The sequence below is a fragment of the Centroberyx affinis genome, unplaced genomic scaffold, assembly GCF_046629955.1.
Source record: "Centroberyx affinis isolate AG114_WGS23_722 - 3 ecotype Tasmania unplaced genomic scaffold, CSIRO-AGI_Caff_v1 ptg002687l_1, whole genome shotgun sequence".
Lineage (NCBI taxonomy): Eukaryota > Metazoa > Chordata > Actinopteri > Beryciformes > Berycidae > Centroberyx > Centroberyx affinis.
Genome location: NW_027280869.1, coordinates 429,570 through 455,310, shown reverse-complemented (window position 1 = coordinate 455,310; position 25,741 = coordinate 429,570). Strand labels below are relative to the sequence as shown.

The 25,741-nt window shown below is 41.0% G+C and overlaps 2 protein-coding genes across 2 annotated transcripts in view; one reads left to right on the top strand and one right to left on the bottom strand.

Annotated features, from left to right (window-relative positions):
• The window catches only part of afg2a (AFG2 AAA ATPase homolog A), a 103,078-nt gene extending 91,171 nt beyond the window's left edge, over positions 1–11,907 (bottom strand). The window contains exons 1-10 of the mRNA XM_071535302.1: positions 11,748–11,907; positions 10,989–11,113; positions 10,303–10,460; positions 9,836–9,894; positions 8,692–9,366; positions 7,719–7,848; positions 7,432–7,488; positions 6,758–6,881; positions 4,222–4,323; positions 2,724–2,877 (exon numbers count right to left, since the gene is read on the bottom strand). Of these exons, the coding sequence (XP_071391403.1) occupies positions 2,724–2,877; positions 4,222–4,323; positions 6,758–6,881; positions 7,432–7,488; positions 7,719–7,848; positions 8,692–9,366; positions 9,836–9,894; positions 10,303–10,460; positions 10,989–11,113; positions 11,748–11,907 (1,744 nt within the window). The remainder of the gene's footprint in view (positions 1–2,723; positions 2,878–4,221; positions 4,324–6,757; positions 6,882–7,431; positions 7,489–7,718; positions 7,849–8,691; positions 9,367–9,835; positions 9,895–10,302; positions 10,461–10,988; positions 11,114–11,747) is intronic.
• Positions 11,908–12,803: 896 nt separating this feature from the next.
• Positions 12,804–25,734, top strand: nudt6 (nudix (nucleoside diphosphate linked moiety X)-type motif 6). Its single transcript, XM_071535307.1, has 5 exons — positions 12,804–13,050; positions 14,301–14,504; positions 20,648–20,703; positions 24,494–24,548; positions 24,961–25,734. The coding sequence occupies exons 1-5, from the start codon at positions 12,804–12,806 to the stop codon at positions 25,341–25,343; spliced, it is 945 nt and encodes a 314-aa protein (XP_071391408.1). The 3' UTR covers positions 25,344–25,734.
• Positions 25,735–25,741: the final 7 nt, after the last annotated feature.

Here is a 25,741-nt window from a genome sequence, read left to right as displayed (position 1 = left end):
TCCATCCAAAAATGCATGCACTCCTGGTACTGTAAGGCTAAAGTGTTAGCAAGTGCACCGGACAGATATCTACCGGACTCACAGAGATGATTTTAGTGCCAATGCTTTCATCTCAAATCAACAGTTTGTTCAGGTTAACTGAGCTGACTCTTCTCAAGCTACAACTCGGAGTGCTTTGGAGTAGAGACTAGGGCTGAAGACAAAACAAATCCACCTTATCACACTATTCACTTTTACTTAGAACATTACTGAACCACAACACCATCTTTTTCAGGTAATGTTATCTCTCTTTTTCTTGCCTCTCTCATAGATAACCACTATGGCACCACATGTGGTTGCTAGCAGATTTGGTTAGCCATTAATTCCTGATAATGGACACCTACAAGTACAGTAGTTCCAGTGAAACTGTCTGTTCACCGTTCTAAATTAATGCGCTGGCTACGTAGCATCAGCCTGTATCTAAAATGAGTAACCATAGCAACAGGGACGCAGTCAAAGCCTCCGTTTACGTGAAAAACTTGATATTGATTTGGGGACAATGACATGGCTGGATAGCTAGCTAGTCTTGTTGTTAAATGTACTGTCAAATTATATGTACTGTTTGTCAACCATACACAATGTTATTGACTTTGAATGTTGCTAGCATAACGTTAGCTTTCTGGCTCATAGCTGAGCCAAAGGGTTCTATGAGCTGGGCGGACTAGAAATATCTCCCGCTGCCAAGTCGTATCTAATTATATCTTTATCTTTTTCTTTATCTTTATTATATCATGTCTAATTAAAGTATCCTATTTACTGGAGTAGTGAACAACTTTTCCATTGCATAAGAACCTTATGGGATGGTAATGATTGTTCCAGGTATTAGTCAAACCCTCAGGTGTTACCAGGGAAACTGAGTTATGGCTTGTGAAAAACTTTAGATTTTGATTACAAAACACATGAAAATATAAATTAATGGTCTTCATTTTTTTTTCTTTGGCAAGTGACCATGGTATAAGCAGGATAATGCCCTTCGAGGTCTCCATAATCAATGGACTGCGCATAGGCAGATAATGCTGATAAGGCTGATAACGGACACCTCGTCGAGCATTATCCCTTACATAATTTATTTCAAAACCTTTTCAGACTTTTTCCTCACTTTTTAGACCCACAGATACCCTGGAAAGAAAGAAAGAAAGAAAGAAAGAAAGAAAGAAAATGTACTCTGGAGACTGTTAGTTTTCCTGTGGCGTACTTGTGAGGAGCTGTGTTTGTCTAGTGATTTGGGTTTGGAGACTTTGGGGGGAGCGAGGAGAGTGGAAGAGGGTTGGGGGGGGGGGGATGTGTTCTCCCTCCGGGGAGCGGGGAGGTTTCTCTGAAAACACCGCCAGTCACGTCTGGCCCTCTGCGGACAGTAAATCACGCTCTTCGCCGGAGTGCTTCCGCACAGCAGCCCCAGTTCCCTCCTCAGCTGGAAATGCAATACGCCACGTACCCCAAGCACTGGGACCACCCAGGAGGCATATGGGGTCACACACACACACACACACACAGAGAAAAACAATTGTGCATGTACTCATACACACACACACACACACACACACACAAATAGGCACATATAAATACACACATATAAGCCAACATCCTTGTCCTCTGGATGCATGTTCTTATGAGGTGGATTGGTTTGTAGAGTTAGGGTTGAGGGGGCTGAGGAATTTCACAACAAGTGGTGGTTTCAGTGGTTTCTCTCACTGGGATCTGAACACCACCGAAAAATCCCAACTTCCTCTTGGGCGTATATCAAAGAACGGTTGACCCTCTGTGTTCAAAAAGGGGCTGCAGACATGTGATACACTCCAACAAAACATCACAACAAACTGTTAAAAAATAATTCGGGGAGAGAGGAGTCTCTGCAGAAAACCATGACTAGGAATTGCGGTTTGGGCGAAGTACTGATTGTGGCAAGCAGAGGCGAGGTCGAGCGTTGACCGGGGAGGCAGAGGGAAGACGATGAGCGTCCTGACAAGATACCTGAACCTCAATAACCCTCTGTTGTTTATGCCCTGTTTGGCTGTTGGTAGGTTGTCTGAGACTAGGATGTGCAAATACCGCTGCTCTGAAAAGACTAAGCAAACTACTAATACACGGTAACCATTACGGGGGCAGCCGCCACGTGTGACTTTGCTTTGGTTTTTTCGAATCACGTTGCTTCTCAGAACCGCAAATAAAATCTGTTTCGTTCTCGACTTCCACCCTGTAATCCATTTTCTCTCTGTATGAGATCACTGCAAAGTGCGACACTGATGTTTCGCAATTGTTTTGAGTAGCTGTGGACCTTGTTATTGGTTTTCATTATTGCCTAACACAAAACAGTGTAATTGCTTGCAAAGGCTTTCACTTAAGTGTTTAGTCCCTCCTCAAGGTTCCTACACATTCTTACCAATCAAATTCCATGACTTTTGTATGAGCTACAGCAGCCAAAGTTGACGTTAAAGACTTCAGTGACTGAACAAAAGAAGTCTGGACAATTTCTAGTAATCCCAAGATTTCTTTTCTGATTTTTGTGCCTTAGTGGAAGTCTACACTTGAGAGAGACTGGAAAGAGAGAGAATCATGGGCACATGGTACACACATTAACCAACAGAGCCACCAGGAGACAGCCCAAAGGTTTTTGAATGCTATTGGGCTTCCCAGGCCTTGGAAACATAATTTTCAAATTCCAAAACTGTTCCATGTGCACTTGCCTGCCTCTTTGCAAACAGCAGCGAGGTCTGCTCCTACGTATCCATGGGCGGCGTCCGCCAGCTGGCTCAGTTCCTCGGTGGTGGCGCTGCACGGTATCGAGCTCAGCTGCTTCTGCAGGATGTCTGCCCGCTCCGCCGCATCGGGCACTCCCACCTACGGATAGATCATTTTATCTCAATCTCTATCATGCATGATCATTCTGCGATCTAAAAAGTAAAAAGGCCTTCAAAGAGCCTGTAGGGGTTCTACAGACTGGGAGAAGACTTTAAGGGTCCTTGAGGAATCCTTTCTTAAAGAGCTCATGAGTCCTGTAGTGAGGAACCTGGTGGGTCCCTCTGGATCTTAAAAGAACACCCAGTGAACACATATTTTTGAGAGTGTAGGGATAGTTTGTTTGGGTGCTGTGGTTTTGACCTTTGCACTCCTTACTAAGGCTGGGTATTGGCAAGGACCTCACGATATTGTGATACATTGCAATACTCATACTAATTTACTGAAAATTTAAAAATAGAGCTGAAAATACAACTTGCTGTGTACCACCTGGGTAGTCTAATATGTACATCACATTATATTGATAACTCAGCGGACAAATTGAGTCAAAACTATTTAATTCAAAGGGATTTGAGGGAAATTTAAGGACATTTTAAATTTGTTTAAAACATGAATTACTTTTTTTAATGTATCGATACGAGGGGCTGGAAAATCGATACAGTATCATGGAAAAAAATATTGCAATACTCAGCTGTATCGATTTTTTTGCACAGCCCTACTCCTTACTATAGTTTGCATGAAGTTTTGGCCTTCTAAGACTTTAAGTGTATGCTATTGTTGCACTCATTGGATGTTGCTCTGGATAGCAAAAATGGCTACAATATAAATGCAGTCAATCAGGATCTCAGAATCGTTCTTCTCATCTTTGTTTATATGTATGACATCTAGTAACTGCACTTAACTGTACTTAACTGTTTGGAATAATTGGTAGAAAATAGAGTTGAGAATAACATGATTATCATCTCACCCCAGACTATAATTCTCAGACAAGGTGACCGTTTGTTTCATCTCAGGTTCCATCAAAATTAAATATTCATGACGGATGAGGGATTAATGTGACCGGCATATAAGATAAGATCAAGCTCTGATTTGATATTGATATATAATTCTCTCTGAGATGAGTTTGTGTGACAAAGAGGGAATCGAACCTCAGTTTTCTTTAATCAAAAGAGCAAAATCCTTGTCAGTGTGACCCCGGCTCAGACCAGCATGTTTACCAGTGATCAAACAGACAAACATCAAACATCCTTTCACATTTACATTTTAAGCATTAGGCTGAAATTTTTGAAGGGGTTTAGAGTCTTGTTCAAGGACATAATGGCTGCTGATGGACACATATTGGCTGTTGCAGGGATCAAACCTGTAACCTTTCTGTTAAGGGGCGGTCTCTCTAAGCATTAGGTCACCTTACTACCAACATCCACTAAAATGGCTGATAGTACCCACCTCCAGCTCCTTGTCGAAGCGTCCAGGCCGGCGCAGGGCGGGGTCCAGGGCATGGGGCCGGTTTGTGGCTCCCAGGACCAACACCTGACCTGCGTGACCCTCCTGGAAGGACAGAGTAAAGATCAGTGCCGTCCATTTATCTCTGGTTTGGTGTAGTATTGTGTTATTATGCTGCATATAGAGTGATATGAATAACCCATGTGTCTTGCACTACACCCTTGCAGCATATGTGAGGTTCTGTTGTCCTTGAACCACAAGTCAGTACCTACTGGGTTACTATGAAAGTCATCAATATGTCTCTTTACATGTGCCACCAAGCCAAAATATTTGTAGCATTTGTTTTAACCTGCCTAGATTACCAGATGGTGGGAGTTACCCCATAGTAGAGTGCAATCAGTGCTACAAAGTTTTTTCCAAGTGAATTTAGTTTACTTTTCAGTGATTGACAACATACCTAACAATATTTGAACTGTCCTGACGGTACTCCATACACACAGCAACTTTTCCAGTGTTAATAAGTGTTTATTTTTTTGTGACAATTATTTGGAGTTGACCAGTGTTGATTGGAGAGTTGTTTGTCCACTCATAGAACTGATATGACTATGAGGCAGCTGTTCAAAACTATCAAAAGTATTAAATTACCTCTGATGGCTGTGGATTTATAGATACAATGGCACAGTGTTGATTTTTACACTTTGAGTTAAATTAGCATTGACAATTTTCTGCGCAGGCTGGAACAAATGCAAGGAATTATTCGCAAATCGCTGCTGTCAGGTGAAGAAAAACAGCCTTGTTTTTAACTTGAGCACCATGCATTTTTTACTCTATCAAAGGTCAAGAGGTTGGGCAATTTTCTCAACCTACAGAGAACCGTGTAATCTTTTGTCGTTTTGTAAGCTTTTGAAGTGAAAACATGAAATTCATCAAAACTGGAGTTACGAGGTTAAAAGCAAAATATTATTCGACCCGGGTCTGGTGCTCAGCTTTAGTCAGCGCTGCGTTTCTCGGGGTGGTCCGCCTGCAAGACGAGAAATAATGCTTTTTCCACCCATCTCCAATACCGCAGGGAGAAGCGAAACACAAATAAATTACAGTGCAAGCAAGAATGCTGAGGAGCAGGAAGTGCTTTCCCCACATTCCACAAAGGCCAACCAATCAGAGCTGGTGACCTTGGATCATACTCTGGTCTGGAAAACAGACAGGAGAGAGGAACAGGCAGGCAGTTGCTGTATCTGTGCATTATCACCAATCCAACTGAGGGCTCTTTTCTGCCTGGAGAGATGGAGATGTGCTTTGCTGATAAAGTTATGCCAAATTGGCAGGTCATGGCGACCCACGGTGATTTGTTTCCCAGGCTCCCGCTGGGGGGGAAGGAGGGGGAGAGGAATCTGGGTTCAGAGAGTCCTCTTTTTCTCATCAGGCACTGACCGAGCGCTCGGCGGACGGACGACACCCCAGAGATACAAGCACCGAGTGTCTGAAGGGCGTCCAGCATGAAGAGATGGTTTCTACATGACTCAATCTGCATTTCCAATGAGAATATATTCTGACAGAGCCAAAATCTGTTGTGGAAAGCCATATTCATAAGTCACAGGTGTGTGGCGAACAAACAGTTGTTAGTCAACCTAACAAAGAATCCCTTGTGATGCTGTTTCTGATGTAACTGGGTTGTGAATATGTTATAAGCTTGGAAAAAGATGTAGCTGAAATAAGGAGAGGAAGTATAGCCATCAGTTTCATACATTTGTTGATCAAATAGTTATTAGACAGCAAGAACCAGGCCTCCGTCAAATAGTATTTGCAAATAGTTCTTGTATTATCCTATGTGGCAAACTCCACCCATCTAGCACCTATGTAAACTAATACAAACAATTGTATATATACAGTACTGTGAAAACGTCTTAGGCATATGCCAAAGATATCCATAAAGCGAAGATGCATTCAAAACTAATGAAATGAAAAGTTTCTGAATATCAAAAATTTACAATAAACAGCAGTCTACTGACACTGATGCAGAAAACAAATAAACATCTAAGACGTGTAAGAAATTTATATAAAAAATCTAGGGTGCCTAAGACCTTTGCACAGTACTGTATATTTTTTTTTAAATAACTTTCTGGACACAAGAATCCCAACAAAGATCTATTTTTTTAACTTGTGACACTTGACTTGAACTTTGATGTTCTTAAAATGGAGTTCGATTGCAAGTTTCTCCCATTTTCTAATCACAAATTCCCATAACAGATGTGGAATAGCAAAGGAGGCTATAACAAATTAATAATTTAACCTTTCATATTTGCATTGTTATGATAATAATGTTATGGTCTTGTTCTATTTTTGTTCTCCTGAGTGGGCAAATGTTCCCTTTATTATAGCTGTTTGTTAAGTTTTTTTTCCTTTTATTAAGTTGTATTAAGTATTAAGTTAAGCTGTAATTTTGTTAGGAAAAGTGCTATACAAACACCTTAAAAATCAACTCCTGATATGATGCGTTGGGGGTCGAGAGGTGCAGGACTTCCTCCATAGGAATACTTACTGAACCAATCCCATCCATGAGAGTCAGCAGGGAGGCGACGACTCGTTTCTCCACCTCGTTCTGTGCTCCTTCTCGTTTAGGACACAGAGCATCCAGCTCGTCGATAAAGATTATCGCAGGCTGCCTGTCAAACCAAGTGAAAATATGAGGCTGTTATACAATAACACTGTACAGTGTGGCCAATAATACTGGTGAGACTGTAAATCCCCAAATCAACAACTATCATTGTAATGTGTAGATAAATTCTCAGCACATAGTTTTTGAACACTTCATTAAACAGACAGACTGGTTGTGTTCCATTAAAAATGTTCAAGGATTCAATTAGAGACATTCAGAGGCGACTGAAGTGCTTATAAATCTTTACTTTTATTCATTTGTGTATGTGCACTGTACTTTTAGTACGATCGCTCCATGTGTAATGTGTGTCCCTTTTAAACACACAAGACATTCATATCGTTAAACAGCCTCCCTTTGAAAAAGAAATTAAAATCTCAACAAGACTTCTCTTGTATGAATAAATGATAAATTGATAATAGAGTAATGATTGAGAAATAAAAGACGTAAGCCAACATGTGTAAAGAAAACATATAATATATAGCATATATGGGACAAATGGGTGACTGGCATATTAAGACTGTGATGATCATGCTTATGCATGAACTCATGAAGTTTACCTCTGAGATGCATCAGTGAAAATCTGCCTCAGCCTCGCTTCTGTTTCACCATAGAATCTGCAAATATTATAAAACAACGGATCTTTTAAAATGGATTAAACATGGAATGACTGCACATGAACCAAAGTCATAGAATAAAATGGGAGAGTGGGAGGAGGGGGGGGGGGGGAGCAATGTTAAGAGCAATACTGTTGCCCATATAGCATAACATCCTCTCCACATATCATACTCGGCCAACAAAACTATGCTTAAGGGTTGAAATCACTCGTTTCCAAATATGACCATACTTGCTCATGATCTCAGGGCCGTTGATCACCGTCATGTGAGCTCCGACCTCATTGGCTATGGCTCGTCCAATCATAGTCTTCCCTGTGCCTGGGGGACCATACAGAAGAACTCCTCTGGGGGGCGGGATCCCTGCACAGAGAGCAGCTTTGCATTTACATCTTTTACCTCATGGCATACCGAGTCCTGGCTTCCTGGAACAACTTAAATTATTATACATACATATGATAGCATCATCTTCTGATTGGCACCATGTCTGGCAGACAGCTGGGACTGTTTAAATGTCAAACGTATATATGTGAAGTGATATGTATAGCCTGATGCCCTTAGGTTTACGTAAACTGTGCATTTGCACTATTGTGGGGGCTTGTTGTCCTTTTACTGTGTCAGTATGTGCTATGAAAGCATGTGAGTTGTCCCTAACTGTCTCTGCACTAATGTCGCTAAGATAAATTCACTTGTTAGACCTACTCAGTGGTACACACTGTGTCAGACAAATTGCTAATTTAGATACAAATAAATTAAAAGAATGTTAAGTTTGTTTTTTTCTATCACAGCCGATTTCCAAACGATGTGACCCCATGATCACACATAAAATCACACTGTAAACAAAACATGTTGTACTAGTAATGAGCTAACTAGTAACTAGTAAATAACTTATTAAAACTCATTTGTTTCCATTTTACATCCAATTTGTATTCATTAATTTATTGATGCTCCGAATTGTTTTATCTCTTCCTGTTTGTTTTTATTCTCCTTTCCTTTTGTTCTCTTACTCCTCTGTTGTTTTGTTATTTCATTCTTTTGCTGTTCTTTCATCTGTAAAGCAACTTTGTGAACTCTGTTTTTGAAAAGTGCTACAAAAATAAAGATTATTATTATTATTGATTATTATCAATGCATATCACAATCTTCACCAAAAAAAACATAAAACAATATAACTTTTTGATCAGGTATATTACATGTACTACAAACCATAGTTGGAAAAGAGCTCAGGGTGTTTCAGAGGAAGCTCGATGGTCTCTCTGATGACGTCCAGCTGGCTGCTGAGCCCGCCAATCATACTGTACGTGACCTTTGACCTTCTGGCCTTGGCGTCCTCCGGCTCCTCTTGCCCTCCTCGCTTCCTGTCTCTGAAACTGACTTTAGTGGAGCAGCAGAGGCAGTAGAAGGTGTCAGTACTCAGCACGCCAGCAGGGGGAGCTGTGGGGATTTTCCTCGCCTGCTCCGGGCTGAACACACTCTCCACACTGACAGCATCCTCCCCCAGATCCGTGGGAGGATTCTGGGAGTTGTAGGCAGGAGTGAGGGGAGCAGAGAGCGGAGAAGGAGAAAGGAGGAGGGCCGGGCGGCGTGGGGTGCTGGCGGCAGGACCGGGCTCTCCTGGCGTGCCTGGCACCCTGTCGTTGTCGTTGTTGTTGTCGTCGTCCACGGTGAGCAGGCTCAGCTGCAGGGACAGGTCGGCTGACGTGGAGCCCAGCACGGAGCTCGTCAGGGAGGACTCCTCCGCGTCGGGGCCCAGTCCCGGGGGAGGAGCGGGTCTCTGCAGGGTGAGGCCGTCCTCTCCTCTCACCGCCTCGACACGCAGGCTGCAGGACCGGCCGAAGTACGTCAGGGGGATGACGGTTCCCGGTAGAACGATATTCCCACCTGGAACAAGAGAGAGAAACCAGTAGGGAGAACATCGTGAGTTAGTCCACCAAAAGAGAATTCACTGAGGGCAGCCTGTTCTATAGTAGAACCCCAAGGAAATTTAACATTTATATACCAATTCAGAATATCTTTATTCACCAAGTAGAATTAACAAACAGGAATTTGTCCTGGTAACTAAGGTGCAGGGATACATCAATAACTCCTGTAGTGACATACGTATATACTGGTACATGTGCATACATGGTACAAGGAAATCAGGACCTTACATTCAGTGCAAGAGAACAGCAGAGAGTATACATATCACTCCAAATGTAATTCAGCTAAGACATGATTATAAATAGGACAAAAAACAACTTGAGGCCAAAAAAAAATTTACAAAACAGACAAATGTGACAGGCTGTAAAAGCTGAATGTTTCCCTCTGACATCATGAACTGCTCCTATAAACATGCAACTGTCTGACTTACCCAAAGACCGCAGAAAGAAGTTCTTGAACTCTTCTGTTTCTAGTGTGTCATCTTTTTGCCTAAATGAGAATAATATAAGATTGAGATTTAAAGGACAAAATCTAGGAAAACATATTTCAGTGATTGGTAGACAGTGGAACTGCAGCTGCCAGTGTCTTGCCAGCAGATGGCAGCCTTTACCAAAAATACAAAATACAGTCTTACTGAACCTGTCTGTGATACTTTAAAGGTCTATGAAAAGCTTTGAAATCATTTTTTATCATTCCAGATATTATTACAATGATTATATAATTACAGTAATTAAATGTATTGAGATTTAGAATCTGTGCCCTGGTAATACAGCAATATTTCTAAACAACAGAGAGTCAATCTGAAATTCTGTCATTAATTGTTATTTTTATGTTAGGGATTATACATGTCAGTCTGTACATCTGCTTTTGTGCCTGTTTCCTAGTCGACAGCTTTACCTGGCAGAGAGAAAAACCTCCTCAGCCTGAAGCACCGGACCGGTGAGAGGCTGCAGCGTCACTCCGTCCCCCGGCTTCACTCTCAGGTTGTTCTGGCCGCATTTCTGAAGGCCGACTTTCCCACCGGGGAAAGAAGCAACGGGCCAGCCCAAACACACCTGGCAACAGAGAGGGAAAAGATGACAGATGATTATGAAAAGGCTTCAGAGCTGCAAATTAGTTACAAGCCGGTCAAAGGTGGGAGGATGGTGATGTGAGTAGGGAGACCTGTGTACCTGGTGAAAATAAACCTGATTCTGATTCTTATTCTGAGACTGTCCTTCAACTGGAGGTTCAAGCCCCCGTAACAGCAAGCATCCCCCCTGATGAAGTGTCTTTGAGCAACACAGTGAATCTCGAACTGTATCTGAGCCTGACCTCTGACCTCACTGCTGAGGGCATAAGAGAAAGGCAAATTTCCCCTTGGATAGCCCAAAAAAAAGTCACATTTTATTTACACATATTATTTAGTACAGTATCAACCAAATCATTTAACATGATAGTAGCGGGAGTTTAAAAATAAAAATATAACTTATGTGTCATCTAAATTGTTTAGAATAGAATAGAATAGAATAGAATAGAATAGAATAGAATAGAATAGAATAATTTAATTTCAGGATCAGGATGAACTTGTGGTATGGTAATACCTCTTGCTGTCCTGTGCAGCTCGTCAGCAGGACTGGTCTCCCTATGCAAACACCAGCTGCCTTCATTGAATTGAGGCTCAGCTGGGCTAGAGACGATCTGCAACTTTTGGGCGTCTTGTCATCTGCTGTAAACAAAACACACAAAAACATAACTGTTAAAATTATGGATGCAAACATTCTCAGAAGTTTTCCATAGGTGTGACCAGAGCAGAAAATTAACCTTTTTGTCTATCTGCCAAAGTGGAAGGTACATATCAAAATTCAGCAGCCACTTTCACCATTTTACCAAACCACCAAATTATTTTTGAATAGAATAATGCTCTATTTCCAGCCAAAGTGGCTGGTAGAGTTTGCTAACTTTTACCAGCATTTGACTGGTGTCTGGTGTTAATTTCCCATCCTAGATGTGACTGAAATGTGCTCTACTGAATGCACAGATACTACTGGGTTAGCTACAAAGGGACATAAATACTAGTTGTTAATGTAATAGCCAAGCAGTCCATAACACTAATCAGTTACTGGATGCACGTTCATGTGCGCTGTCAGGGTACCACAGGAGAAATGGCATCAGAGTCACATCCCTCTGCACCAGCATCACTTCAGCATCACTGACTGTTGCAACAGCAGTAAGGTCCAAATGTTGCACCTTCATGTCATGTAACGACAATTTGCAGATTGGATAATTTGCTGAGCCTGCCCTATAGCTGTGTAACATATCAAAGTCTGTAAAAGAGTTCGGCTAATGTGCCAAAGTGTTACCTTTCTCAATGAAATCGATGACAGTAAATGAGTTGCTGTTCCCCCCATCCTGTCCCGAAGTCTGGAGGCTGGACGAGTCATTTGATCCATCCTTCAGTCCGGGTGAACTGTCTCCTTCGTTGGCTCTTTTCGATTTGCTTTTATTTTTCTTTGAGGACATTTTAATAGTAAATGTCTTCAGCACGTGAAAGTGCAAACATGTGTAAACAGGCAGCGGTGTAGTAAACTTCCTGGTTAAAGTTTAGCCCCGCCCCTATTACCGTAAAGATTGTATTTTGTTGAGTAAATTAAAAAAAAATGTTGATGCTAATAGCAACAACAAAATATGACTGATATTCGAAATGAGAAGTGTATTTTGAATGGAAAATGTAACTTATACGAGCTCGAAGTCAACCTACCTCAGACAACGTTCCGTTCTCTTGTATGGAGAAAACGACACGCCAAACTGCATTCAAAAATCGGGCAATTTTAAGTTGCCCTCCTTACTGGCAAAGTTACACACCTCGTAGGACATTGTGTAAGACATTTTATACATCAATAAAATCAATTCTTAGATTCGGCATATATCCAACACACCAAACAGTGAGTATTTCAATACAAATTCAACTTATATAATTGGTATTCCCACAGTCTGCTTCCACCAAAATACACCGTGGAGGGCGGCAGCGAGCAGTGTACACCAATGGTAAAAGTTGAGATTTTATTTAAATACAGGGCTACTTGCTGGGTAACTCGCATGCCGAATTCCCCAGCAGACCTTCGTGATTCTTAAAAAGTCTTAAATGGTATTCTAACTTGTATGTACAGCTGGTCGATAAGCAAGGACACATTAAGTTGCCAGGTTTTTGAATGGAGTTAGTCTTCGCACGAGAGAGAACGGAACGTATCGGTGCTAGAAGGCGGTCATTCCTCAGAGTATTTTACCAGAGCATTACGGTATTTATGCAACTTCCAGGGAGGACTTTTACATAAGGCCAGTGCACGTTGATGCCGGTTGGAAATTGACCATATTCTACCTACAAACCGGCGTTAACACGGAGTGGGCAGTGTGGTAATATGGCTGCCTTCGGTGTCAAACTTTTACCCTTGGTGAGAAGCAGGCTTTGCAGCAAAGCGTGCTGTCCCGCACACACAACGGTCCGTGCGTTTTCGTGCGCAGCAAGTCGGTCCCAACTGCACCGAGCCGAGGGAAGCGGCGCTTTGACGGGGAAAGTGGACCGATTCGGTGGAGTGACAGTCAACCTGGCTGACAGCGGTTTACCGGCGGACATCAGCGAAAGTTCATTCATCAACTTACTGCAAGGTTTGTGCACAGGTGTGCTGCACGAGACCGGGGTGAGCTGGGACAGGAATAGATGTTGATGCAGTAGGATAGATCTTTAAAATATTAACCAGGTGCACATCATGTATTCTCATCGACTCATAAATCATTAACCTACCTACACTATTGATCATTAGCCAGGACAGTGGGTGCATAAAACGCATCACATAAAGTCATTTTTACTCATAGGACCATAAGAGTGGCAGGTTCATGAATGCATGAGTGTAAAGGTTTCCCAATCTCGAGGCTTTGGAGTCCCATGTTGCTTTCCCTGGTGTGAAATCAGGGTCTCTCTAATGTCCATATGACAGGAATTGGAAGGGGAAGATGCAGAGAGGGAATCTGAATATGAATCTGAATATCTCTATGTTTCTATATGGGACAAAAACGGGGAGGAAGCATGCAGAATACAACTCTGATTACTATGTGATCATCCTCATATCTGTACAGGGATCGATGTGAAATCTTGATTTTCCCAAATAAAGAAAGAATTTAAAAAAAAAAGTACTTCTGTGGTTCACCCTAGTTGAAAAGCACACAAGTTACTTACCTTATATTCTGTGTATTGGTGAATGTTTGAATGAATTGGTGTATGTTTGAGTGTCATTTTTCATTGAAAATCCACTCTGAACAGCTTTTGGACTGCAGAGAAGATGCTATGAAAGCCATGCAGCCTTACTAAAGAACCTATAGCCTAAACAAAAGCAGATTATTTTTGTGCACTTGGGGTCTAAAAACATTGTGTAAACATTAACTTTAATGTGCATTCAGTGTGATGAATACACAGGTGTATGAGTGCTGGGATTGTAGAAAGGTTTGTTGTAGCTACTGTTAAAAGGCTTAAGGCGTTCAGTGCCTTGCTTAAGGGCGCCCTAATGGTATTTGTTAAGTGTTTTTAGTCACTGTCACTGTCCCTGCCCACATTTTTCCAGCCGGTTCAGGATTCAAACAAGCAAACTTCCAGTCAAAAGCCTGCTTCACTAACCTCTAGGCTACTGCCACCAGATTGTCTCTGTTGCATGTCATCCTCTTTCTTATCTTTCCTATATTTCCTGTCTCTCTCCACTATCTAATAGAGCAGAAATGTCATTTAAAATATAACTTTATATGTCCTGTCTTATTTCCCGTCTGTCTCCGCTGTTTATTATCAAACAAAGCTCAGACGCCATGAAAAATGAATCTTTAAAAAAACAGCTTGACTTATCAGCTGTCTTGTCTGCCGTGCTCCACAGACTCGTTGGCCCGGTGGAAAGCGGAGGGGAAGGTGGCGGTGTGGCTTCACGTCCCGATCTCCCTGAGCCGCTGTGCCGCCGCCGCCTCTGTCCACGGCTTCACCTTCCACCACGCCAGACAGGACCGCGCCGTCCTCGCCCTCTGGCTGGGAGAGGGGGAGAGCAGGCTGCCAGGGTTTGCAACTCACCAGATTGGAGTGGCAGGTATAGGAACCAGCGATGTCTGGCTATACGTTTGTTCAAAGTAGGGCTGGGCGATATGGACCAAAAATCATATCTTGGTATTTTTAGGCTGAATGGCGATACACGATATATACCTCGGTATTTTCTACGAGCTAAATGTTCAGTTGTAAGTAGGGCTGGGCGATATGGACAAAATCAAATATCACAATATTTTTGACCAAATACCTCGATATCGATATTGCGACAATATTGTAGGGATGACTATTGGTGCTTTCACAAAATATTTACACAATGAGATTTTTGATAAAAAATCATCAGTAATGTGGATATAATGACTAAGTGGGTAAAGGCAAATAATAGAACAGCCTGGTAAGTTCAGAAAATTACATCACTTTACTGTAATGCAGCCTTTAAAACCAGGAAAAGACAACACTTATGCCATATTACGATATCCAAAATCTAAGACGATATCTAGTCTCATATCACAATATCGATATAATATCAATATATTGCCCAGCCCTAGTTCAAAGTGTCTGCAAGTTTCCTCAAATTAATATTTATAGATGTTCCAATACCATTTTTTCCTTCCTGATACCGATTCCAATACCTGAACTTGCGTATCGGCCGATACCGAGTACCGATCTAATACCGGTGCGTTAAAAAAAATATATATATACTATTATTATTTTTTAACAGCTGTATACTACTAACCCTGTATGGATGTGATATGATTGCTATCATTGTTGTATGGCCTGGCTCAGGTTAAACCCTTTGTAAAACATGAACAAATAGATACAGAGTACAGATACAGAATCACTTTCTTTTATTATCTAGTTTGACAGTCAGTCATAACTGAAAAAGAACATAAATAAATAAATCTAGGAATAAATAACAATTCCTTTAAAAAACTGTTAAAGTGCAGTCACAATTTAGTAAAATAAAAGACAGTTACATTTTTAAATAGTACAGTAACAGTATAAAACAGTAGTGCAACAGCAACTTAAAGACTAAATAAATCTAGGAATAAATAACAATTCCTTTAATAAACTGTTAAAGTGCAGGAAAACGGCCGTTTTATCCGGGTGAAACTACTTTAAAATAGATTTTTTTCGGGGCTAATAAATTACGTGATATCGGATTGGTGCATAGACTCGCGTACTCGCCGATACCCAATCCAGCATTTTAGGCTGTATCGGAGGCATTTCCAATACTGGCATCAGTATCGGAACAACTATTAAAATTAAAGCTGCACAAGGTGAGATTTTTAGATGGGGTTATGTTTTCGCCCGTTCCATTTGTCTGTCTGTCAGCAGGATAACTCCAAAAGTTATGAACGGATTTGCATGAAACTTTGTGGAAAGTTTGGTCATGGAGCAAGGAAGAACTGATTAACTTTTCACACCGATTGGCCACGGGGGGGCGTGGCTTCTCATAAAAAGGCTCGTAACTTCCGAATGGATATACTCAACTCCATGAAACTTTGTGGAAATGTTGGTAACGGGGCAAAGAATTACTGATAAAAAGGCATATAACGTCCGAACAGATTCACCAAACACCATCAAACGCTGTGTGCTTATCAGCAGACAGAAGAAGAGGCAAAACCCTCCGTTATTGGCCCAATCAAACAACATGGAGGCACACTGGAGAGCTCATTTCCAGTTTAGACATAACCACCCTGACAGTTTTTCCAAAAACTTGTTCCAGTGGTAGAAGGGCAGCTCTAATGGAAACTGAACAGATGCAGCGCCGTGTGGTGTTGTGATAATCGGCTAAAAATGCTTAAAAGTGGCTAGAATTTGAACAGGCAGATTTCATGCTCCATTTCAGGTACAGTCATGAAAATGTGAAACAAGTTGGGGGCATGGAAGAAATTATTATCTTTTGGTGAAAATCCGACATGTGGAACTGGCATACTATATTGACAATTGCATAGAGTTGCCGGAGGTATGTGCTCTACTGAGTGCCACCTAGTTATGTAACAATACACCCATATTATCAGTTCAATAACAAAGTGTGGCTGCAACAGAGAAGAGTGTCCAATCGCTGTAAATGGTCAGAGAGAGGTGTGTAAGCTCAAAATATCTGTAACCTGATATCACAGATCTGACATGTTTGCTAACAAAACATACTCTGTTTTTTTTTAGGTTTATCAAGCCTACCTTACATTTTAAGGCCATGAGTCTGTGATTGGCAGAGCTGAGGTCAGGCTTGACCCCAGTGTTACATTACTCCTGACTGACGGAGCTGACCACAGGCTCATGGGACTCACCAACCCAAATTGCCACTGATATGGCAGGGAAAGTTACATTACACGGTTAAGACGAAAATTGGCTTCAGGCTACACTTTGAGGAGCGAGCAGACAGAGGCTGCGTCTATTTCTTAATGTAAATCAGCGGCCCGGTTGTTCGGAAACTATTACACCACAGGAGCCGATGGAGACTTGGCAGCGGCTTCGAGAGATGCGGAGATGTGGCTGGTAAAGATAAAATCCCTTCCTGTCATCACTTTTCGATCCCTTATAAGCAGTGATGTCATGAAAAATAAAATGGTGGGTGAACTATGACCTCCAGTCGGTGATCATCATAAGGCAAATAACCACCAATATGAACAAAAACCAATTATATTTTCAGAAAAGCATTAAATTAAGATTTTTCTTCCTTAAAAGAGCCTATATCCTCAGATAATTTGCATCAGTTTGTATGTTTTTACACTGTGAATTTAGGTCATAAAGGTTTATGTCAGCCCGAAAAGGTGGTAAACTATTCTGAAAATAAAAATGAGGGTAAATTTCAGTTTAGCTTGGTTCACCCTCCACTAAATCCTTCATTTTAAGCTGTTCAGAGGTAGTCTGTCTGTGTGAACTTTGGCCTGTTTTACATAAATGGAAACTAACTCACTCAGTATGGCGCATGAGGGGAAAGGGGGAAGAAAAGATGAGCTGCTGACTCCTAACTTTGCCAAAATACCACGTGCTAAGTTTCTAGTTGTCCACCAGAGGGCAGACTGTGGTTCTTACCTCTTCCAAAAAGTGGATGCACTTGAAGCATGTCAGAACATGTCCAGAGCATCGTTCCATGTGGTCAAATTGGGTCCAGAAACTCCCCTCTTGCTGCCAGAATTGTTTCTTTCCCCCTCTTAAAAAAACTAATGAATCTAACATTCAGATCCTGTCAACATTTAAAGCAGGCAGCCAAGATACAGCCGTCATCTATCATTCTGTTGAATTGATTTGACATTCCTTTGTTTTCTTTAATAAATTGCTTCTGTTTCATTTGAAAAGATAAAAAAAAGGTATAGTTCAATTTGACTGTTATTTCATTCACCCCAAGTAACCAGAATATGAGAATGTTTTAAGACACAAAGAAATGGGAACGGGAGCTCAGTTCATCAAGTCCCTCGGATTAAAATATAGGAAATATGGGCAGCAGTAATTAACCCCTCGCACCCTGACTTTCCCCTTAAATTTACCCTTAAGTAGCTTCAAAGTTAGAAAAAATATTTCTTCCGTACTGCACGACAATGTCACATACTGTACATATTCTGTATCTGCTTGTTCCAACGCTTCATTGAAGCTGTAGCTGCTTATATTGAGTGAAATATTCAAACCCACTATTACAACAAATGGAAAAATGTTAGATGTCTTGTGCATTATTTTATACACATGACTGTAATTCAGCCTGACATATTTGGTATCTTTGGAAACCTTGGTATGTTGACTAGAATTTAAAATTAAGTTATGTATGTTTGAACGAAGCTTGGCTATGCAACATGCATTTGTAATGATGGACCCACCGGCAGAACCGGTAGGGTGGAAGAGGTTTTAATAGTGCTATTATTATACTGTATACATGTTATATTGAAAACAGGTCCCTATAGTTCAGCACCTTAAGCCCACTAAGTGATGTCAATCAAAATGTCACATCTCCAGTGAAGTGCAGGTCAGCTAACCTTCACAGAGCTTTTACAAGAAGAATGAAGAGTATATGTTTTGTTTTTTGCTGTTCTGAGCACAAATCAGTATTGTTTTTGTGAACGATAAGGAGTATCTCAGGGTTAGGTCCATCACTTAACACGCTCATGGGGTCTTTACTGACTGGTTTCACTTTACCCACTGTCATCCCCCCACCTAATGAATGGTTAAAAGAAATCAGCAGTTGTGTTCTTGGCTTCCTCTAACAAATATGTTCCTACTTCGGGACCCAGGGGGCAAAACCTTGGCAGATCAGAAGTTTCCATCCTAACCTGTAACAAAATCACAGTCCTGGTGATGAAAACCCCTGGTCTAACTGTTAGTATTCTAAATGAAGTTTCATTTTCATTTTTGACATTTAGCTGATACTCTCCCCCAGAGTGACTTTCAATGAGTGCAACAGTAGAATAAGCTCAAGTTTTACAGCTTAGTATTACAAGCAGCCAGTAGTCAAGTCTGCAGCATCAGAGCCATAGTAACCTGACAATATAACAAAATATTCCTGTGAATCTAAAATCATCATCTAAAATTGAGAAGTATTAGGAAAAGGAATAAGAAGAAATAAGAGCTAAGAGAGATAGAGCTTTTTTTCTTTTTTGTGGCCCAGAAGCCAGCTGTAAGCTGCAGCGATCAGGTTTTACACTACATAACCCACAATTCCCCTGTGTTGATTACTTGTGGCTTTTTGTCTCATAATTCCTATCCCGTTTCTTTTTTTTTTTTCATCCAGCTCCTTTTGAGCGTTTTGTTTCCTGGACTGGAGGCTGAATGCATAATGATAGGCTCTCTGCAGCGCCCGGCCTCCTCCTGCGAAGCGCCATATGGCACAGGGATTGGGGATGACATCAATTTCCACTTGGAAGTCCAAGTCGGGCCTTTAAGACGACCCATCCCTCGTTACACATCTGTGACATTCATTTAAGGGAGGCCCGTCCCGGTCAGACGCAGCGCCGGAAAAGAAAGTGCCCCCGTTTCCTCCCCCTCCTCCCCCAGAGCTGTCAGCAGCAGCACATAGCTGCCTCTCTTAGTCACTACCTGCTGAAAAAAAAACTCAAACAGGAGAGAAAAATGGTGAACCCAGAAGACGAAGTGCGATGTTCAAACATTTCTCAAGTACAGCTGAGTCACTCTCGCTGTGTTTAGACCGGTCAAACTAGCAAAGAATTTTGTCGTTAACGTATTAAAAGTGGGAGTATTTGTTGTGTTCTTTTATCTTTCTATTTTACTTGATTTGTTTCTTTTAATGCAATGCATTTTGCTTGTTCTTTTATATGAATTTTATCTTTTTATCTGCCTTCTGTCTGCCGTCTTTTATCTGCCTTCTATTGATGTAAAGCACTTTGAGCTGCATGCTGTGTATGAAAGGTGCTATACAAATAAAGGTTATTATTAATTTATCCCCCAAAATATTCAGACCTTGAAGCACTTGGTTTGATAGCACCCTGTTCACTTGATGGAAGGTTTTAAGAGCATTTGATCCATTCAAATTCTTGTTTTTAGGAACAACTGAATGGGTTGCCCACTCTCCTTAAAAAAAACAAAAAGGAGTTTGCCCATATTTGCTGTCCAGCTCAAAGTTAGACCAAGGCACTAACGCTGCCAAAGTTAGGGCTTTCATTCCCATTGAGGCCGCTAAAAATGTGATGCACTCATGGTACTGTAAGGTGCTTTGGATATAAATCAAGTGACATATACAGTATTATTACATTTTTATTTCAGGCACTTGGCAGAGCGACTTAAAATAATTGCGAGACATAAACTTAAATTCCCAGATAATCAATCTGGGAATTATAAACCACACAGCCAATAGGAAGGAGTGAAGGGTAGAATATTTGACTTTTTTGTCTACTGGAGTTAATGAAGTTTAAACAGAAGAGGTGTGTTTGCGAATTTATATTGGACCAGGCAGCTCTCCTGTCCTCTGAAGCCTGACCGGGGCTCGGCTCCAGGCTCCTTTTTCCTCGACATGGGGCAGGTTTCATGTTGTGTCCAACCTAATAATTATCACTGAGCTGCACTGCCAACAGGTCTCTCTTTCCTCTCTTCTTTTTCTTTTAAATTCCTGTCCTCTAATTCTCTGCAGAATGTGGACCGGCGGATCTGCTGGCCTGGAGACGCTAGTGATTGCGTAATTTGTGAAATTACACAATTACACAACATTATTTTGTCAAACTTGTCGTTTGTCTCATCTAGGTGCAGTTGTTGACGAGTCTAACGGGAAGGTTCTCGTCGTTCAAGACAAAAACAAGGTATTTAAGAAAAAAAAAAAAGAAAAAAAGCTAATTTTACTGTTATCAACCTCACCACTACCTAATTATGGAGTAATCACTGTAACCTGTAAATATCACTGTGAAATATGTCAATATGTGAATTAATCAGTGTCTCAGGGTTATGGTTTTTGATGCCTCTGTATTTCTTTGGGTTATCTTTTTCTTTAATGTGTTGTATCTTATTGTGCTGTCAATGACACTCTAATTTCCCCCCAGAGATTAGTAAAAGTTATGTATATCTCCATCCCAAGGTCCAAAATTATTGCCCAGTACCCACTGAGCAATTTTACGTTGATTAGACATTTAAAACCCGTCTAAATGGCCATAGCCGTCTAGGCTAAATTAAGTTTAAATGGGGTTGAAAAGTGAAAGTTTATTAGATGTCTATACATAGACAATATTATCCTGGACTATATGAGAACTACGCATAGACGCAATGTTGAAATTACTTCTTGTGCTCGGATAATTATCTTGTAGGCTAGTCTACAGGACTTCTCTGGTGCATATTTTTGGTATTTACAGATGTTTATTCATTGTAATAATGTATTTACTGCTTGGTCTAAAATAGGTCTATACATAGCCGTAATGATCCTGGGCTATATGAGAGCTAAAGCATAGACGCAACGTTGAAATCACATCTTTTGCTCAGTGGGTAGGCTACCTACCAAGCACCAAATGACAGGAAAAATTGTCTTTGGCAGATTAATCAATAAGAGGCTGGTAATTCAGCTATACAATCTTTGGTCTTTTCCTGTTCTCAAACTTTGTAACTATGCTTCACCATGCTCTCTTGTCATTTGAATTCTGCTACACTTAATGATGAATTACAACCTCGATCCATCGTATGATTGAGCAAGTTTTAAATGAACACCCTGCAACAGTCTTGTAGTTTTCCAGCCCTTGGCCGGTGAGCCAAAAAGTTAATTTCAGACACTCCATCCATCAGTCCATAGTCAATAAGAATGAACAAATGAAGCGCCAGTTGTCTCCCCGCTGCTAAACATGTCTGTCGTTAGTTTTGTTTATTTAGTCAGTTTTCTTCCGAGGGTCTGCTGCCTCTGCTGAAGTCTTCTCACAGACTTTTACTACAGCTCCCCTCACACTTCGCTGAGCTCTGTACGACATTACTTGACCTCAAGCAAACATACTAAGGCCAGTGTTTATATGGGCTGTACACACTCTGTGTACACACTTTGTGTGTGTGCGTGTGTGTCTCTGTCGGCTCTTACAGAGGCCTCCTGTAGTGCTGAAGTTGTTATGAGGTTGACTTACAGCAGGCCTCTTTGAAACATTTCTACTCAGCGTTGTTTGCATTCACAGCGGCCAAAATGAGATATCCACAGTTTAAAAAAAAAAAAAAAAAAGTAACACTCTTACAAAATGGTTGATGGCGCAAAACGGAAGCCAATTATGTTTTTAAGGAAAACACCTCTGAACTTAAAGGGGCAAAAAGTAAGATTTTTCTGCTTCATAGCACAAAATGACCATAATTTATCTGCGGAGGGGGGTTGATAGGGTTGTTGATCAATACCAGTGACTCAACGATTACTTTCAAAGCTTTCAAAACTCACTTTCTGGCCCATACTGTTTGGGAACAAGCCTCATTCTCAAGCCAAACAATTAAATGACAAAGCAGTGTTATTATTCCAGTATTTAGCATGGTGATATATTAGCTCTTAACAAGATGTTTCTCTAGGATCTCTGCTCTAATTAGCTAGCTTACTCATCTCTATTGTGTTATTACACAATAGAGGCCACCATAAATCAAGGGGAACAGGAGGGAGCAAAGTTGTAATTCCTTCTGGTCAAAGTGGAAATCATTTGAACTTTTGAGTTGCAGTAAATTTGTAATAGGATGTACAATATTTCTAATAAATTACCTTTACCAGATACACAATGCAGCTCTCTTTCCCTCATCCTCGCTGTAATCCTTCCTTCCTCTCCTTCTGCCAGTAAGTCTCTCAGAAATGCCAGCAGCAATGGATTGAGAAGGGGACAGAGGGAGGGTATTGTGAAATTTGGAGCATAATTATGAGACCATATTTTGAGAACCTTTTGCAGTTGAAGAGTGCCAGCAATATGTAGCCCATCCTGGAAAGCCAGAAATCCTGAGAGCGTATAATGTATGTTGATGGCTTTTGTCCAGAAACAGAGGGAAACAGTTAGTGGGCTAGAAGTGTGGGGAGTGTTTTATCTCTTCCTCTCTCTCCGACTCCTCCTCCTCCCCATCTAGCTGTTTACTGGAAATGGGCTTTATAACAGTCTGGCAGTAGAGAGTCTGGCAAGCTAAGCCAGCTCAGAGCTCACAAAGGGTTACGAACTTCCTGAAAACAAACCAGGACATTATCATTTTGACATCAGCACAAAAGACAACAGACAGATCCCCGGTGAACTGAGGTCAATTTCATCCATTATGAGAAGGGGAGTCATCAGTTGTACGCTGAATGATGTAATGGGTAACCATGTTAAATTCAATCATCGTCCGAATAGGCTGTTCATATAATTTCTCAGTAAATTTTGAGCGAACAGTTTGCTCATGGTAGGCGTCGTTCCAGCAAGACTTTGGGGTTATTGTTTTCGCATTCGCCTCCGACAATTCCTGTGGGGATGAGACGTTTTAGTTTTGAGAAACCACACCGATTACAGCTACACAAAATTAGTTTATTTCTTCCTACCAGCACATTCGCATACAGCTCCAAAAATATAGCATTTTTTTAGATAATATATGAAAATAAATGCCTTAGTGCATTTGTGTTCCTCTCATAGACAGGATTTGGAAAAAAAATTAGTAAAATCAAATTAAGATGATCAGAAAAAAGCGCTGAATACAAAATTCTTTAACTACAAAAATATATATACAACAATGATAATTGTTCATAATTTAACCAGCAGCAAACTGTCATTAAATATCAAGGAAAAGTGGTGAAACATTTTGTGGAATACACACACTTCACCACATCAAACTTTCTCTTTCTCATAAAAACATAAAACATAAAATGCATCCAACAGTCTGACAGGATGCTCAGATCAGAGCTTTACAACTCCCTTTGCTTTGCCTGCATAATTATGATTTCAGATACATTGCAAAAATGTCCTCACAAACAAATCATTTAATCTAGTATTGAGTGTTAAAATCTTACAAGAAATTAAAAAAAAAAAAACATCAAGAAATTTGTTCATTTGGGTTAGGGTTAGACATGAGGTTTGAAGTTATATATTTAAAAAAAAAATAGAGGGCACTACCTTACTTTAAGAGATCCTATTGCCACTTATTTCAAGAATTCGCAAGAAACAAGTGAATTTACACTGCATTGGAAAGAAGTGAAATTATATCACCCCACGGGCAGATTTTAAAGCTGCAATAAGCGATTTTCTGACCACCAGAGGGCTACAGAAACTGCAACACATTGTACACATTGTAAATAAAGCACAGCAAAGCTACTGCACTACGGAGGCCTACTAAGGACATACCGTGCACAAAGGCTAATAATTAAGCTAACCATACCTACAGAGAAGTCTCACCAGTTACCGGTCTTGCTTTGCCAGATCTTTAATGACAAGTGAAGAGGCAGGTAGCAACTTCACTAGTTTAACAATTAGTTTTAGGATTGGTTGTAAGGTCTGAAATCGCTTATTGCAGGTTTAAGACTCAGTACAAGACTAAATAAGATGGACATTTTTGCAGTGTTCACACTGACATTACTCTGTGATACATTTACAGCAGTGCCATCCATTAACGTGAAATTTTAACTCTGCTCCGCTATCTCAGACAAAGAATGCTTGGAAGTTCCCTGGTGGCCTGTCTGATCCAGGAGAAAATATTGGTGAGTGTCACGCTCAACAGAGCAGCAAACTAATACAGTACATCTAGCTAAATCCTTTGATTTTAGTATTATGCTTACCTAAAGATGATACGTATACATTCATGTGAACTGCACAAAACAAAGGCACATGATATATGCGAAGAAATATAGACCTACTATACTCTGTTCCTCCAAAATTCACCTTTTTTAACATTTTCAAAGCAGCTTTTAATATTATATACATGACCCAACCCAAAAAAGCAGCGTCAAATGTTTGTCATTTCCAAAAAATACATATATATATATTGCCCTTTTTTTAATACAACAAAAACAGTCTGCAAGGTGATTCTGACAAAGGGACGTAAACAAACGCCCTTTTCTCAGGATCTTTTGAATGCCTCCATATCCATTGTTTATTTAATCTCTTTCTCAGGTGCCACTGCAGTTCGTGAGGTCTTCGAGGAAACCGGCGTTCGTTCCGAGTTCAGGTCTCTCCTCAGCATCCGGCAGCAGCACAACCATCCCGGCGCCTTCGGCATGTCGGACATGTACATCATCTGCCGACTCAGCCCGCTCACCTTCGACATCAACTTCTGCACTCAGGAGTGTCTGCGCTGCGAGTGGCTGCACCTCGCAGAGCTCGCCAAGACCAACGAAACCACGCCCATCACCACTCGCGTAGCCAGGCTTCTGCTTCACGGCCTGGACCAAGGCTTCGACAAAATCGACCTCGCCATGGAGGAGCTTCCTGCCGTCTACTCTGGGATGTTTTACCAGCTGTACCACAGGCAGCTTCCTCCGACGCTAAAATCCTAGCTAGCCCTCAAACAGAGTGCGCGTAGACTACCGCGTCAACGCTGGACGGGTTAGCATATCATGGCTAGCCGTGTTATACACATGGTTGCTAATATTACTCATACTTGAAATGTATTTATGACTGGACTTCGGTTTGCGATGTAATTCAGACAAGAACTGTTACTGTTAAAGAAATGGGGTGCAATAGGTTTTACGAACACTGTGGACTAAAAGCACATTCACATTGTGGCTTTAAAGAACAGCCATTCTGGTACGTGTTGAATCTGATGGCACATTCTGGTGAAACTGCCTGACTGTAGACTTTTATCTAGTTTGTTTATTTTCCAAAATACGCTATAGAGGGCTTTTAGCTGACACAACGCACCCTTTGGCAGCCATAGTGGAGGTCCTTGGCTCTT